Here is a 16,450-nt window from a genome sequence, read left to right as displayed (position 1 = left end):
GGGTTCCGAGGCGTGGTCTCGGGTTGGGATTTTGGGTCGATTTCGGGTTTTTGATTAAGATTCGACCCTTATCATTGGAATAGTTTCCTTGGGCTTTACTTGATGTATTTGTGTTTCTTTTGGCTAGTTTCAAGCCGTTCGGAAGTCGGTTCGCGCGGTATGATATTAGGAGCATCGTTGGCTTGTTCGGTATTGGATTTGGCTTGTTTGAGGTGAGTAACACTTCTAAACTTGGTGTTCAGAGTATAAAACTCTGAATTACGTGTTATGTGATTTGTTTGGAGGTGATGCACATGCTAGGTGACGGCGTATGGGCCTGCACCGTATAAATTGAGACTCAGTCGATTCCGTAGAGATGTGTAGTCAATTAACTTGTATTTTTCCGTGCATTTGTCATGTGTTAAAGAAACTGAGCTGTGACTCATGTTAGAAATCATGCTTAGGCAAATGCTGGTATTATTGGGACCCACCGAAGTCATTTCTACTATCGAATTATATTTTTAAACTGTAATTTCGTACTCAGTAATATACATTCATTGCATATCATATCTCAATCTCTGTTGTAAATTATTGATACACCACATCATCATTTTGGGCTAGTTTCATGATATAGTGAGCCCAAGAGATGATCTCACCCAAATCACACCTCAGTTTGGGGTTGTGAAGCGGTCGATTGCAATAATAATACTCAACTAGGAGTTGGGATCGAATCCACAGGGAGCGTAGATGGGATTAGGTATATATTTGGCCTAAGCACGTAAAGTGTCTAAGATGCACTTCCACAAACTGTGTTTTGATTCTACTTCTAAATTATACTACGGTTTGCAAATGTAAAACTAGAGAATAATATTTTTGGTGTTGTTTTTCAAGTATGTAAAATATCTAGGGTTGTGACTTTCACCTAGGTGTTTGCCTAACGGGTTGTGGGCTTTAGGGAAGGTTTGGTAGGTCGGGGTATAATATACCTCTCGGTAATATAGTGGTTTTGCCCAATTTGGCTTTCTCAAGTCCAAAGGGTTAATTCACAAAACAGTTGATAGATGCTCAAGTCGGGTTTTACTATCTCTAGATTCAACCATTTAATTGGGACTATCAATTTTTTGAGTTCACCCCAATTTTTTGTTAGCCAAGTTTTCCTAGACTCGGTCTCTCTTTCTCAAGTAGAGACTAAGTCAAATAGGCTTGAATTAATGTTTGCAGCCATTAATTCTACAATTAAAGCAAGAACTAGGGTAAATATTACACACTCAACCATAAACAAGCCCTAAATCAAACACCCATTAGGTACCCACACTAGGGTTGGGTTACAACCCTAACTAGAAATTTTGCTACTCATAGATGAAAATGAAGGAATTAAAGAAGAATAGAAGATTAAACTCATATTCAATGATAAAGAGATAAAAATCCAATGTAAAATAGACAAACTATCATAAAATTTCCTAAAGCAGTAAATAAAAACGGCTCCCAACTTTCAGATGTTCCAAACTTAACCTAATTTTGTCAAAAAAAAACTATTTATACACAACTAAAATTTTCTGACAAAATTGCCCTTTCGGAGGTTCTGCGTCCGCACAATTCTGTATGCAGTCCGCACTTTGATGTAGAGCTTAATAGGAGGGACTTCTGCGGCCGCAGAATTCTGAATTGCGGCCGCACTTATTCAGGTTCTGCGGACCGCACATTTTTGAATGCGGCCGCACTCTTGAGTTCTGCGGTCGCACAATAATAGTGTGGTCTGCACTTCTTGATGGACTTAAAGTTGGGACTCTCTAATCTTCCTCTTCCGCGGCCGCACAATTATTGTGCGGTCCGCACTTTTCAAAGAAGCTCTGACAGAAATTCCTTCATGATCTGCGGGCTTAGACAAAATTCTACGGTCCGCACTTTACCCTTTTTGCTTGGTTTTAGTCCTTATCCAAAAATACTCCTTCTTGAGTTGAATTTCATCACTTTGGCTCATTTTTCAATACTCCTACAAGAAAGCATGTTTTATCAGTTTTCGGGAATACATTTAAGAATTTTTTAGCTTAAAAAAAAGTAAAAAGGGCGCAAATAAGTAGTCAAAATCCCCACTTATCAAGAGACTGGAGAGATTGATGACTAAGTGAGGTCGAGGACCTGATTGTGAGGTTATTGATATTATAGCACGTGAGTTGTCCATGCGGATCCAGATATTGATACTATAGCACGTGAGTTGTCCATGCATCACGTAATTTGTCCGTGTGTATTATAGCGCTTGGGCTGAAGAAGCCCATCCGGAGTCTGTCCATACTCCCAGTGAGCGCGAGTACCTATTGAGTGCGAGTGCTGAGTGATTGAGAGAACTAAGTGGATTGATACTCTAAGAGTATACATATGGTTGTTCACTATGTTGTACTGCACTAACATGCACACTTGACATACAAACATAGAGACGCATTTTTCCGCATGATGTACGGTATCACATCATTTATGACTTCTCATACACATTGACATGTAGGCATAGAGATGTACTTTTCCTCATGCCATTTGATAATGAAACATTTACCTGTTGAAAAGTTTTGGAAGGAAAATCACGATTTTACAAATTTACTCATATTTTGGTGTTTTCGGTAAAGGATTTGGGTTTTCACTGTTATGCTTGAAAAGCATGTCTATTTTCTGGAACTGTGAACGAGTTGAACATTTTATTTCTGAGTTATTTTCTGTACCATTTTTATTATATTGTTATGAGTTGTTGTTGGCTATTGGTGTTGGACTTTGACCTGTGTTCCAGCTCGTCACTACTTTCAACTTAAGGTTAGGTTTGTTACTTATTGAGTACATGGGGTCAATTATACTCATACTACACTTCTGCACCTTACGTGCAGATATTAGATGACGATGTTGTTGTGATCAACGGGAGCGGGATTTGATGACGTACCTGCGTTCCGGTTGTAGATGTCTCTTGTTCATGATAGCCTTACATTTATAAAAATCTGTTTATGTACATTTCGAACATATGATATATTTATTTCATACCAGCTTTTTAAATTCTAATCTTATAAGTTCATGATTTGTACTACTAATTCTTGGGGAGTGTATTAAAGTCAGTTAAATATTAATTGAATCAGATTGTTGTTATTTGGCTTACCTAGCGGGTGAAGTTAGGTGCGATCACAGCTAGTTGGATTTTGGATCGTGACACTTTCTTCCTTTTATTAATATATATTCAAATTAGAACTAATAGACTTCTGTTTTATTTAATAATTATAATTTAAGATATCATCAAATCGATAAGTTTAAAAAGGAATAGTATATTGATTTGGTGATTTCATCTCTACTCTTTACATAGACCAATTTATAAATATTCATGTCCTTCATGGATCTAGGAAGTCATATGAATAAGCGAGATTTCAGAGTTGCCTTTGGATTGGCTTAATACATAATTTCGATACACTAACACACTAACATAGTTGAATTTTGAGAAAGGCAAAAATTCCTCCTTTTATTATTACTGTTTTTATTATATTTTTGTTTTTTTAGTGCACAAACCCTCTTCACTTTCAGAGAAGTTGGTCAAAGTCTACCAGAATCTCCGTTGATGAGGAAGATCATTCAAAGATAAGGTTGAAGTCAAATACTCTACGAACTATACTATCTGTATACTCACCCCTTCCCATCTTAAAGGGGCTTAGTTGACCGAATACATAAACTTTGAAACTTTTTGTGTTAAATTAAAGTTTTTCCAAAGTTAAAAATAAAATTATATTATTTATTTTCTGAGTCTCAAAGACTTTTTTTCTTGGAAGTAGAAACATTCTTTGTCGCCCTAACCTACTATTTGAAGGTGGCGGGCACATAAGCAATCAGACTTTTGATCTTAAAGGTTTCGGGCAAAATATATGACTAGTTTTTAATATATATATATATAAACATATATATATCTAGAATTTTTGTGAGGCTAACGTGTCTGATTACCATCTTCTCTATACATAGATTCGCTTATGCTGATCAGACCTTGATATAAACATGATTTAAAGAATAATATCACACATGTTTACCCCCTCTTTTTCCTTCTTTTGTTGTGTAATTACTAGTACTAATGATGACAAAACTCAGTCAAATTACAAGATATATTCAAAGGTGCAAAGCCCTATAACAATTTTACACACGTTTTTATTCGGACATTATTGGTCAGCTCTTTGTATCTCTATCCTTTTCCTAATTAGTTTCTGTCTCATTATAAACTAAGAGTATCTTCCAATTTTCTTCGTGCAGAAGATAGGTAAATTTTCATCTCTTGCTGAATACGCAAACGACTATATATTTATTCATTTTTGTTATTTTTTCTTGCTTGGTAGAGACTTTTGAAACATTGACTTTGGATATGGAGGTTTAAGTAAACATTAAGTTCCTAAATCGTTTAAGGTGTGATTGTTTGAAGAAAAAGAATCTGAATAAACACAAACTATTTAAAGCGTGATAGTGTAAAGAAATAGAAACAGAATAAACAAAGTTTCTTTGAGCTTAGAAGAACGTGGGATGGGGGTGGTGTTGGGATTGAAAATAACAAGGCGTCCTGCGACGATAAATACAAAGAAAAATCTACTAAAAGATCATAATATTATAATATGATTTGGTCAAGTGACCTACATATGGTTATAAAAGAGAAAAAAACTTATGAGAGAATAAATTCTCCCCCTAAATAAAACTCTTGTAATGACTACATTGTTGATGCTATTCTTGTATTGTTTATAAAGGAGGAATTCTTAATTTATAGAGGCCGGAACTTTTCTTCCAAGAAAGAAAACTATTAAATATGGAAGAGATTTATATTTTTTCTTAGAGGAAAAGTAAAAGCAATTATAGTAATACTTTGATTTTCCTTTAAGAAAAAAGTAAAATTCAATTATGATAAGAAAATCAGGGCAAATACATTAACAGGACCTGGGAGGAGGGTAGGACAAAGAGGTTAAAATTAAATCTTGAACTTTTAAATACAATTCTTTATGTTAATGAATGGGAATTACCACTATGAGGAAAAAGGGGGTTCTTTTTTTTTTCGGTATGAAATACAGCATGACGAATGACGTAAAAAATCAATAAGAATACTTAAAAGGTAATTGAATGTTAATTACTCTATCAAAAAGGAATTCATTGCTAATTTATCCTGAATAGTAAGTAACCTGCTTTATATAACATTGATTATGCAATAATTTTGCACTACCAATAACCTTTTATTCTGAAAACATTATTGGTGTTTATGTTAATAATATGTCATCAAGTGGTGTCACTTGCTACATTTTGTTCAAGTGTACCAGACTTTGTAGTTTATGGAAAATTAAAAGGGGTTGTTTGGTTGGAAAGATGTTATCCGAGGATTAATTATTTCGGAATTAGTTATTTCATATTTTCATAGGGATAAAAAAATACTTCAATCTCGGGATTAAAAATACCACAATTTTCTCTCAAACAAACATGTAATAAACTCTTCTTAAATTTAGCCCGGGGTTAATTATTCATTGTTCCTCATACCAAACGAGCCCAAATAGTATAAAACAAAGCATGGTCAGTTTCGTAAGGCAAAAGCAAAACCCTAAGCACCCAATTATTTGAAATGTAATTATATTGCTAAACTAGTAAACTATCATGTACTTAACACCTGTTTTATTTAGTTTACCTCTTCCAAGAAAACCTCAAATTATACGTACAAATCAAATATCTAACCAAGATTCGTTTACTATGTTCACAATTCGATCCGCTATTCAAGCAATTACGCTATCTTAGATAATTTCATAACACAAGTATTATAAGGGCATATCAATTTTTGTTAACTATGTTAACCTTGAGTTTCATATATCAGGTTTTAGGAATATTTTTTTCTTTAGTTTCTTCTTTACTTTTGGTTATTTGTAAGATTCCCTTAGTTTCTTTGTTTTATAATCTTTGGACGGGACATAATTCAAGCATATGAAAAAGGAAATGGAAAAGTCCGCTGAAAATCAAACGTTGCACAAGTAAAATACAACAACATAACTAATATACTCACATAAATAAAATTTGAGGAGTGTTGTGTATATGCAGACCTACCCTTGTATATGTAGACCTACCATTACCTCAAGAAGATAGAAAAGTTGTTTACGATAACTCTCGGCTCAAGAAATGCAGAATCACAACAAATAGGATAAGGATATAAAATAAAATTCTGAAATTGTTATCACTCAATTCTTATTCTTTTTTCTTAAAGTTTATTTTACAAGTTAGTACAATCTATATTTACTGGGTGAGGAGTCGTCCAAATTTATTGGTTTAATTCTCATTATGTACCACCAAAGAACCTTGGATTTTTCTTAAGCGTTACAAGTTTCGATGTTGAAACATAAGCTGTAAAAATCGATCAGAAAAAGTACCAAGTAGATCTCAACCCATAGGTACCTATAACTTTTAAAGACTTGGCTAAGTATATAGTAAAAGTACTTATTCCATTTATATGTTGTACTGCTTGTGTCATAACCGTGTTTCAAGTTTAAATTTTCAAAAAAGATACTCCGTATGATACATTCTATTTATTTCGAATCCTTTTTTTCTACTACACCAGTATCAAGAAATACTTACTCCAAACCGGCGATTATGTTAAATCAATTAATTTAATTTTAAATCAACAAAATAAATAAAAATATAAATCACCTAATCATAAATAAAAAATAAATATATTTGTTTTGTATTTACTAATTTGGTGTAAATAAAGCAGGTGCGAGTAAAAAATTTCATATATTTCTCTGTTTTGCTACATAGGAAGCGAAAGTGTGAACATGACCTGCCAATGGCATATGCAAACTTATTTTACTCTAAACAAATGGGTTGCGTGTCAACATATATGGTCAACCACTAGATAATGAAATCAAACGGAATCATACTATGGGTACTTGTTAATCATTTTCACTGTATAGAAAATTAATTTAGACAAATCATTAATAAATCTATCGCAATCTCCTAGAGGCACATGCGCCTTTCATTACAACGCGGAGGTGATTAAGGATGGGTTAATTAGATCATTAAGTTATGGTATTCTCCTAGAACCTAAGAGAATCTCTCTAACAAAGGAACATAAATGGTTTTCAAAGGCCATTTCAAATGAAGCTTAATCCTTCTTTCTCTGTCTTTATCCCTTTTTTAATAAATTGTTTTAGATTTAATCATGTTAAATTAAATGTATTCTCACTTTAATTGTAAATGCTATAATTAAGTTTCTTGATTTAGTTAAACACCAAATGCGAGTAACTATTTTTCCTGAGTGAAAGGTATGATCACTCTTTTATTTCTACCTTTCCTTTCTATTCTTCTTGTCTATCCGATGATAGTATTCTCTCTCTTTCCATTCTTAAAAGATAATAAAGCCATTCTCAGACCTTAAAATAACACATATATAAGTACAGAATGACGTAATCACATATATCATAATCTAAGCCACGTTCTTTCTTGGAAAAACACCTGCAGCTATATCTTGGTCTTAATGAAGGAAAAAAGAAAAAAAGCATATAAGATGAATAGTCAACATCCAGCTTTTATGCCTTATTCGTTCTTACCTTTAACCAAAAATCCCATTATATAAACATTCTTGCCTAGGTTGTTTCTGCCCTTTCTAAACAACAAACTGAGCTAACACTTTGAATGGTTTTTTGAATGATCAAAAAAACCATGCAAAGCTCAACTGATGACCCTTTGAACTACTATTACCTACAAAAACTTAGCAACCAACCAAATGATATTTCTGTCACCAAAATGACTACAACCTTAAACTGTGACACTACTACCTTAAGCCCTACAAATTCATTATCTAGTCATGACTTAAGTCCCAAAAATTGTTGCATAAAGAAGCCAATTCGAAGAAGATCTCGAGCATCCAAGAAAACTCCAACCACTCATCTAAATGCAGATGCCTCGAATTTTCGAGCTTTAGTGCAACAATTTACAGGATGTCACACTGCTAATACTTTCTTAGGAGCTCATAAAGGTCCTATTAACTTAAATTTTGGACTAGATGAGAATGAAGATTTTGATGCAAATAACTCAATTACTCATTTGTCTTCATTTGAGTGTGATGATTACTGTGGTTTTAAGGTTCAGGCTCAGAGACAAATGCAGCAGAAGGAGAAGAAGATGGCCAATATAGAAGATCAAGAACAAAAGGGTATGTGCTCAGTTGATCATAGAGTTATTGCTTCAAGTTCAACGACCAATAGCAGTAGTCCTCCGATGGATTTTTTGACTTTAGATGATTTTGAATTGGAGAATCTTTCTATTCAAGATTTCACTGGAGAGTTTACTTCTACTGATGAAAATATTTGGGATGATGGTTATCTGATCTTTTAGTGCATATATGCTATTAATTTTATTTTTATTTTTGGTTTTTTTTTTTCTCTTTTTCTTTTTCTACTCACTCTTTTGGGGCATATAGCCATGGTAAGAAGAAAATGAGGAAAAGATTGGTTTGAGGATCAAGTCTTCAATTTCTTTTTCAAATTTCAGTAGTTTTTTTTCTTATCTTGGATTTGTTTAAGGTTTTTAGGTATTAGTTAAAAGAGAATGTTCATTATGTAAATATTTATCCTATTTAATGTCATCATTAAAGTTGTGATATTCACCTCTTGATTTAATGCGATTTGTGAGTTCCTGGTAGCATGTATGATGTATCAGGTAAATACAAAGAAAATTAATTGACCATGTATGTGATAGTCTTTTCTTTCTTCTGCTTTTTCTTGGTTTTACAAAATTGTATGTACGTCTTATAAGAAGCATTAGGTCACACATCAATGAACAAGGGAACTTAAAGATGACCCAGAGACAAGTCTACATCCCCCAAAGAACAATCCACGTCAATTAAACTAGATTAGAAGACGTTTCACCACATCTCTCTAACTCATGTGATGTATCGTTACTAGCACACACGCATTCAGAATTTAAATTTTATGGATTTAAATTTTATTTTATTGCATTGAGTCCATTGTATTTTTAAAGTTATAGAATCATATCGACTATTTTTGTTACAATTTTAATAAATTTTTATACATAAATTTATGCTATGTGCTGAAAGTACTAAATTCAAATGAACCCGGCAGCATTGCTACATCCGCCTATGATTACTAGAGGTGAATCTCCGAATTTACTGACACCCAATACGCTAGTCCAATGAATGCATAGCATGTGCTATTACTGTATTTTCATCACTTAACTATTGTCAATTAATACTACATATTTTCAGTTAAACTTTGGTGTAAATATTAGGTGTGAGTAATCATCTGAGAGAGCTTGGTTGGTTTGTAGTAGACCAAGTGTATCGGCGCCCTACGGAACTTATGTCCTACTCTTTGTACTGTTATTTATGCTACTTTTCTAGGAACATTTTTAAACATCCCTTAGTAGCGCATATATCTTCCATTTTAACCAATTAAAACGCCCTTTCTTCTTAGGGTAAATAGTTTGAACAACCATTAAACTTTTTATAAATCCTAATTCCAGCTTTTAAAACAGTTTTTCGTCTTTTGAACTACTACTTCGGATTCATCCAAATTCTTCCATCAAGTTTCACCTAACGTCAAAAGATATTGGTACGTATAAACTTAAGGGAGCATAAGCAAGTTGAGTCTCATTGGATACCTGCTATCTTACCACCAGCAACTTTGCCAACTAATGCTTAGACAGATGACGATCAAATAAATTTTCCATAAGCACATTGATGAAGAGCACAACATTGATGCAATGCTCAATTATTCTAGTTGATTCCTCTTCAATAATAATATTCATATATCATTTCAACCTCCCCGAGAACAGAAGCCGCCAGCAACTGACTTTATTACAAGTTATTCACTCACATAGTCGGTTTAACTTGTACAACTTGTATCAACACACAATCCGCTTAAATATCTAAAACAAACAAAGATTGCAAGATGAATACGGCTTGATAAGATGGTGACATGGTACAATACAAGTTATTTCGAGTGTTTGGGGCATATAGAAACATTATTCCATCATTAACGCCTTCCAGAGGCCACTGATTCAGTAGAGAAGAGATACTTCACTCGTGACAGAACAGAATCGTGGGCAGGATCGTATGGGTGGTCCTTTGAAGGAATCTCCAAAATAGCTGGAATTGGTTTATTATAACTATCAACCAAAAATCGTATCATGTTGGCAATCTGCAAAAAAATAAACCAGGAGGAATAAGTTACATGAAATGCCAATTAACTCTACTTTGGACCCTAGCAATCTGAAAAAAATAAACCAAGTTATATGAAGTGCCAATTAACTCTACTTTGGACCCTTGTTTTCCGTGAGTCTTCAGTTAAAGAAAAGTGGATAGTTGCCCATGGACATAAAATTGCAGCCTAATAATTTTTAGTTCTTATGGGTGATAGCGAAACTCCACCATATTACACAATGTTACTGGGATTTATTTGGTAAGCTGAACAGAAACACAACAAAGATAAAAGAAGCAATTAGACAGCACCTCACAATCTCTGGTGTATCTAAAAATGATAATACATCCAAGGACAAGTAAGAAACAGGAAGCGCTAAACTCAGGTTGTTTACTGAACAAGGCTCTGCTATTGATTCGACGGGGAGAGAAAGGGAAATTGATAGCTTTTTCTTACTCTAAGCAAGCTATTGTCCTTTCCCCTTCTATATTATGCCTATCAAAGGAGTATCTCCATTGCACACATCCCCTTTGTCCCATGTTAACAAACAACTAGTTCAATACAGGCAGACATTGACAGGCTAACTCAGCAGTTTCAAATCTCTGTTTCACAGTGTCTGATACATCTTAAGAGAAGTGACTGACTGGTTTTGAAAAGTACTTTAACATTTCTTAACACTGTTTGGAAGGACTGCACGAACAGTTACTTTCTCATTCTGATGAATTTTAGACTGGCTTAAAAACTGAGATGGAGGTCTACACCTCTTCACTTGTATTTTCCTTTCTTTCTTCCCTTTTTTTTTTGTGTGTGATGATAAGGACACCTCTTCAATTGTATTTCATAACCAAAAAAGGAAAATGAACTTTAGCACTACCCTCTTGATGCCCCCTCCTCCTCCTGCCTTTTCCCCAACCAAGTACAGTATCACCTGATGGAGGTGACAGAGATTCGAGAAGCAGGCTTATATGGTTATGGTCAATTATCTATTTTTGCTTTTACAAGTCCAATGGGGTTTAGTTTTGGAAGAGGAAATGCAAGCTGATTGATGTTGTAGCGAATGGCGGAACTACAGCCAATGAAGGGATTTCAATTGAATCCTCTTTGTAGGAAAACTGTACTGCGTAAGACGAAAATAGAGGGAAAAAAAGGAAAAAAACAACTATTTCATATATATCCAAATTTTTGAATCTCCTTGAACATGAGGAAGGTTTTCATTATGGTGGCAAAGGTAGTTCAAAAATTGCTTTAGATCCTAGGTTCGAATTTTTTGAATCCCCTTGTTAAAATTACAGGTTCCGCCACTGGCTATAGCCACAGTAAGCTTAACTTCCAACAGGAAATATAGATTACATTACTTTTACTCTAGCAGGTTTCTGATATTAGCTTGAGAGCAACCGAAGTTGGACAGCAATTAGGTAGTTCAAAAGTTCAGATTCGGAAACAGCCTTTCTACCTTCATAGGTAGGGGTAAGGTTTGCATACACACTACCCTCCGCAGACCCTACTTGTGGGATTCCACTAGGTTGTTGTTGAAAAGTTCAGAAAATGAAAGATTTGGATCGATCCAATTAGCCATCTACATTCCAACCTAATTTGACATAAACACTATATGACATAACTAACAGTTGAAACACGCAATTCTTATTGTGGCGCTTCAGCAGAGCTCCATGTAATGCACAACCAGCAATTGCTGATAATTTTCTTGACTACATAATAGACATGTAAAAATGATAAACCAAACATCAAATGAAAACAGAGTATGAAACTTACATATTGGCTGATTAACACAATTGCGACGTCCTCTCTTGTGGTGAATTCCTTAAAAGCATCTTCAATCTGCTTCACCGTTGTTTCTGAACATGAGATAGGAAATCTATATTACTTTCTATCCAAATATTGGAAAATTGAGAGAGATGAAAAAATTTACCACTCAAAGAAGACGCCAGCTTCCATTATTTCATTCCTCACTCAGCAACTAAATTAGAAATATTATTTTAGCCCATTACCAATAAAAAAGGTCAATCTGTTTGGTTATATGGTCTAAACGCATATGGTTGACTTTATGCTGAGTTGAGCAAGAGAGTTTACGAAACAGATTGACCTTGGGCTCCTTAAGTCGAAAATCGTGTATTGAAATCACATTTGGGCTCCTTAAGTCATAATCATAATGACAAATCCTTTATACCGGGAGTACCACCTAGACACTGACATCAAGATATACCACCGAGATCATCAATGTCGAAAATAAAATTTTAATGCAAAATAGTACTTTGAGAGCTATTATTCAAGAGAACACTACATGCTAAGTGTAAAAGCATAACTAAAGCATGTAACATAAACATAGTCATTTATTTCCAAATGTTTTCTTCACTAGCCATATGAATATTATTTCCTCCCAAGGTCAATTCCTCCTTTAGAGAGGAAGCTTGCAACATCTAAAAGTGTTGCGTCCAAATTGCCATGGTCAAGAGCAAGATTTGCTTAAATATTTTTTCTTTATCTTTTAATGATGCTCAGTAAAAACCAACAAGATTCTTTTTACTTTGTCGACTTTTATCTTTCTCTTATTCTCTACGGCAGTCTACGCTGATATGCCCCTTCTGCAGTTAGATCAAGATACGACCCAGTGTTATTAAAAGCGAGCGCTTCTCGCTTAAAGCGCAGAAGCGAGGCGAGGCGAGGGGTCTACGCTTTTCTGCCCTGAAGCGCAGTATTTGTAAATAAGCGCACGCTTCAGGCAAAAAAGCGAGAAACGGGGCGATGGGGAAAAGCGAGAAAAGCTCGCTTAAGTGAGGTCCAGCGGCTGCCTAGGGTTTTTAATAAAAAAAATCAAATACACTTGCACACATTTCTTCCAAACACATCTGCTTCTCTGCTGCGACGACTCTCTTCTTCTCTCAACTGCTGCAAGCCTTCGAGGTCTTGTCTTCTCTCAGGTAAGTTTCTCTTCTTCTCTTCTCTTTTTCTGTTTCTTCTCTTTCTTCTCCTCTTCCTCTTCTGATTTTCTGTGCTACCGTTCGACTCCTCTCATCTTTTCTCTTCTTCTCTTTCTCTTCTTCCTTTCTATTTTTGTTAGTTCTTCTTTTCTATCCTGCCTTGTTTTCTATTTTAGGGTTCTGCTCTATTTATTTTTTAAAAACAATTCTGTTGTTCACTATGCTTCTGCTCTATTTTTCTGTTGTTCAGTTCTTTTTTTTTTTTTTTTTGGTTGTTGAAGAATAGGATGTTGCTCCTTTTGTGATTTGGTTTTGCATTTGCTTAATATGTTACGACTTTTGAGGATTATTGACTATCTATTTTTAGTATCTATTATTTACTTCTTAATTTAAGAATTGAAACATTTGCTTAATATGTTATTTTTATTAAGTTCTAGGTCACTTATCTTTGCCTATTTAATATTTTTTTATTTATGTATTAAATTGCGCTTCACATGAAAAAAGCGCGCTCTTATGCCCTGAAGCTCAGAAAAGCTCAGGGAGCACGCTTCGCCTCGCTTAAGTTGCGCTTCAGTGTAAGCAAAGCATTAAGGCATGTGCCTTATTGCCCATAAATTCTATCTTGAATAGAGCAGTACTAAACAACAATAATAACTGAAAAATAAGTGTATCAGTTGTTAAGTCAAACATTATGAGTGAATTTGTTACTCTTTCTTCTTGAATTACATATATATTTATTTTTCCATCATTGCGTCTTTTTTTACTAAAGCCCACATTTCAATTGCGCTTAAACCCCCAATAAACCTGGAACGTTTTTTAGAGCTTTTCGCTTTTGACAACACTGCACCTCGCTTTTTTCCGCTTCTCGCTCTCCAAAACACTGATACGACCTGATGATAAGTGTAGTGCTTATTAGCGTCACCATGACCACAACCACAATTATGGTCGCGGCTACATCCATAAGATCTATTAGTTGTCTTATACACTTCTGGAGATAGATGGGAACCAACGGAGCATGCTTCATTATATTTTAGTAATTGCTCATTATATTGATCAGACACTAAGAGACATGAAATCAATTCTGAGTACTTTTTAAAACCTTTTTTCATGGTATTGTTGCAGCAAGAGCAAATTTGAAGCATGAAAAATAGGGAATGCTTCCTCTAACATATCCTCGTCATTGATCTTTTCTCCATGTAATTTCACTTGACTGAGCTATATCTTTTTCCACCATAGAATTAGTTCTAAGTGAAATTACATGGAGAAAAGATCACTGATGAGGATATGTAAGAGAAAATATTCTCAACTATTCATGCTTGAAATTTACTCTTACGATAATAATATCGTGAAAAACGTTTTAAAAAGTACTCAGAATTGATTTCATGTCTCTTAGTGGTTGAGCAAAACAACACTAGCTATTAGGGGAACAATCAAGAAATATGCATGTTGGTTCTAGTCCACTCCCTGAAATGAACGCGAAAATTAATAAATCTTATGGACGTAGTCATGGATGTGATCGTGGTGGCTACAATACTAAGCATTAAGCCATTTGTCACCCCTAAGTGGGGCAAAATAGAGCAAAGAAGAGGAAGAAAGATTAACGTGGACAATAAAAATTATCAGAGCATATTGTTGATCTTTACCAAGCATCATTAAAGGTAATACAAAAATATTGAAACAAATATTATTCTTGACCATGGCAATTTGGTACGCTTAGATATTGTAGACATCCTCACTAAATGAGGCATTGACACAATGATTGCTAACTACAAACACACCACGCAACATATTTCAATGGTGTTGCTTGGTGGAAATAATGATCATATGGTAGTGATAGAAACATTTGGAAATATGGATTACGTTTAATTTACATGCTTTAACTACGGTATTACGCTTAGTTATGTAATGCTCTCTAAATTTGCATGTAAACTTTATTTTCTACATGATATTGTCTTAGCTTATCTTCTTTAAGATTACATATACATATTATAAATCTTATTTGACGAAGAAAACACTAGTTTTGACCTAAATATGTCCGCAAACGTTTATAAGTGTATACGTGTTGCAGACAGTGCAACTACAAACACAATATTGAAAGATATCAAATATTTTTCGTATTTGAATAATGACAGCTGCAATGGCCAGCGTCTATTACATAACTAATTTTTTCTTTACTAACAAGAGCATATTTGCATTCAATCAAGTTAATAGTATCAATACATATGTCATTTTGATGGAGAGTGGAAGCTATAGCCTAGAAGTAAACGAACGATTCTCAAAGCTATCAGCGAATTGCAATTCCAAAGTTGAAACTTACTTGAATCCACAATGAGGTAATTTGTTTTCCTCCTCAAATCAACATTGCCAACTCCAGCCAGTAAAAATCCTGTAATTGTGTCCTAAATTAACAAGTTATTTCCATCAGGATCAGAATGTTTAGATACTTAAAGTGGGCAATGCATACACATAGATGATTCCAGCACGGAACGTGAACAAAGAAATACATGATTAATGCCCATTAATGACACAAGTGAAGTAGAACACAGTCTATCTATTCTAAACATACATAACAACACCCAAAAAAACCACGATGAAAAGTTCACCTCATCAGCGATCATAGCAATAAGAGCTGAGTTGCTAGTTTTGATAGGAGCTCGGTTAGCCATCTGAGAGAACAAGGTTTCTGCAATCACATAAGAGCAGGGGGAAAAAAGCAGTTTTAAGCAAATCTAGAATCACAAAACAACAGCTTTGATTCAGAAAGTAAGCATCTTGAACAGATTGACACATTCAGATGTCAAATCAAATCCTAAACTATTAATAAAACACCACCAAAAATCAGATGTAAACTAAAGATTTAAACAAATTTCAACTTCTTAATGATATCAAATAAACTAAATAATCAGATCGAAATACTCTGAAATAACAAAATTGAATGGAGAAGAAGTATTGTAGTAGTGAGTGCAACAGTTTTTAAAGCGTACTTTGAAGTATTTAGCTTCAATTTGAGGGATCCAATCTCTAGAGACGAATCGAGGAATGAAGAGGGAGAAGGCTGATGCTATTTGTGTGGAAAAGGAGGAAGTTGAAACTGAAAAGGAGGTACTGAGAGTGTCGGTTAAGCCCCAAAAGTTCCAACGTGCTCACAACTGCCCACCTTCTTAGTTTAACCCAAAGAAAGAAAAAGAAAACAAAAGAAGAATTATTACCTTGCTACAAATCACATGACACATGTATATTCTTAAGGGTTATTTTGGTTGATGATATTGCAGTATTTAATCCTAACATAAATTCGTATTTATAATATCACCATTTGGTTGGCCACATAAGTTAAAATATTTGTCACGTAATTAATGT

The 16,450-nt window shown here is 34.3% G+C and overlaps 2 protein-coding genes across 2 annotated transcripts; one reads left to right on the top strand and one right to left on the bottom strand.

Moving 5' to 3' along the window:
- Positions 1 to 7,659: 7,659 nt before the first annotated feature.
- Positions 7,660 to 8,334, top strand: LOC138904809 (uncharacterized). Its single transcript, XM_070193312.1, has one exon. It carries the CDS (start codon positions 7,660 to 7,662, stop codon positions 8,332 to 8,334), a length of 675 nt encoding a protein of 224 aa, XP_070049413.1.
- Positions 8,335 to 9,712: 1,378 nt separating this feature from the next.
- On the bottom strand, positions 9,713 to 16,248 carry LOC104113669 (V-type proton ATPase subunit F). The gene is made up of 5 exons (XM_009623909.4): positions 16,078 to 16,248; positions 15,697 to 15,776; positions 15,411 to 15,492; positions 11,928 to 12,010; positions 9,713 to 10,157 (listed from the first exon to the last, which is right to left on the bottom strand). Exons 2-5 carry the CDS (start codon positions 15,757 to 15,759, stop codon positions 9,993 to 9,995), a joined length of 393 nt encoding a protein of 130 aa, XP_009622204.1. The 5' UTR covers positions 15,760 to 15,776; positions 16,078 to 16,248; the 3' UTR covers positions 9,713 to 9,992.
- Between the last annotated feature and the right edge of the window lie 202 nt (positions 16,249 to 16,450).

The sequence above is a fragment of the Nicotiana tomentosiformis genome, chromosome 2, assembly GCF_000390325.3.
Source record: "Nicotiana tomentosiformis chromosome 2, ASM39032v3, whole genome shotgun sequence".
NCBI lineage: Eukaryota > Viridiplantae > Streptophyta > Magnoliopsida > Solanales > Solanaceae > Nicotiana > Nicotiana tomentosiformis.
This window is presented reverse-complemented; position numbering and strand designations above follow the sequence as displayed.

Bases quoted from the DNA above. Each gene is read 5' to 3' on its own strand.
- LOC138904809 (XM_070193312.1), top strand. From the start codon at position 7,660: ATGCAAAGCTCAACTGATGACCCTTTGAACTACTATTACCTACAAAAA.
- LOC104113669 (XM_009623909.4), bottom strand. From the start codon at position 15,759: ATGGCTAACCGAGCTCCTATCAAAACTAGCAACTCAGCTCTTATTGCT. The intron at 15,493-15,696 runs GTGAACTTTTCA...TTGTTAATTTAG, and splicing joins TTGCTATGATCGCTGATGAG to GACACAATTACAGGATTTTT. The intron at 12,011-15,410 runs GTAAGTTTCAAC...TCTCATGTTCAG, and splicing joins TTACCTCATTGTGGATTCAA to AAACAACGGTGAAGCAGATT.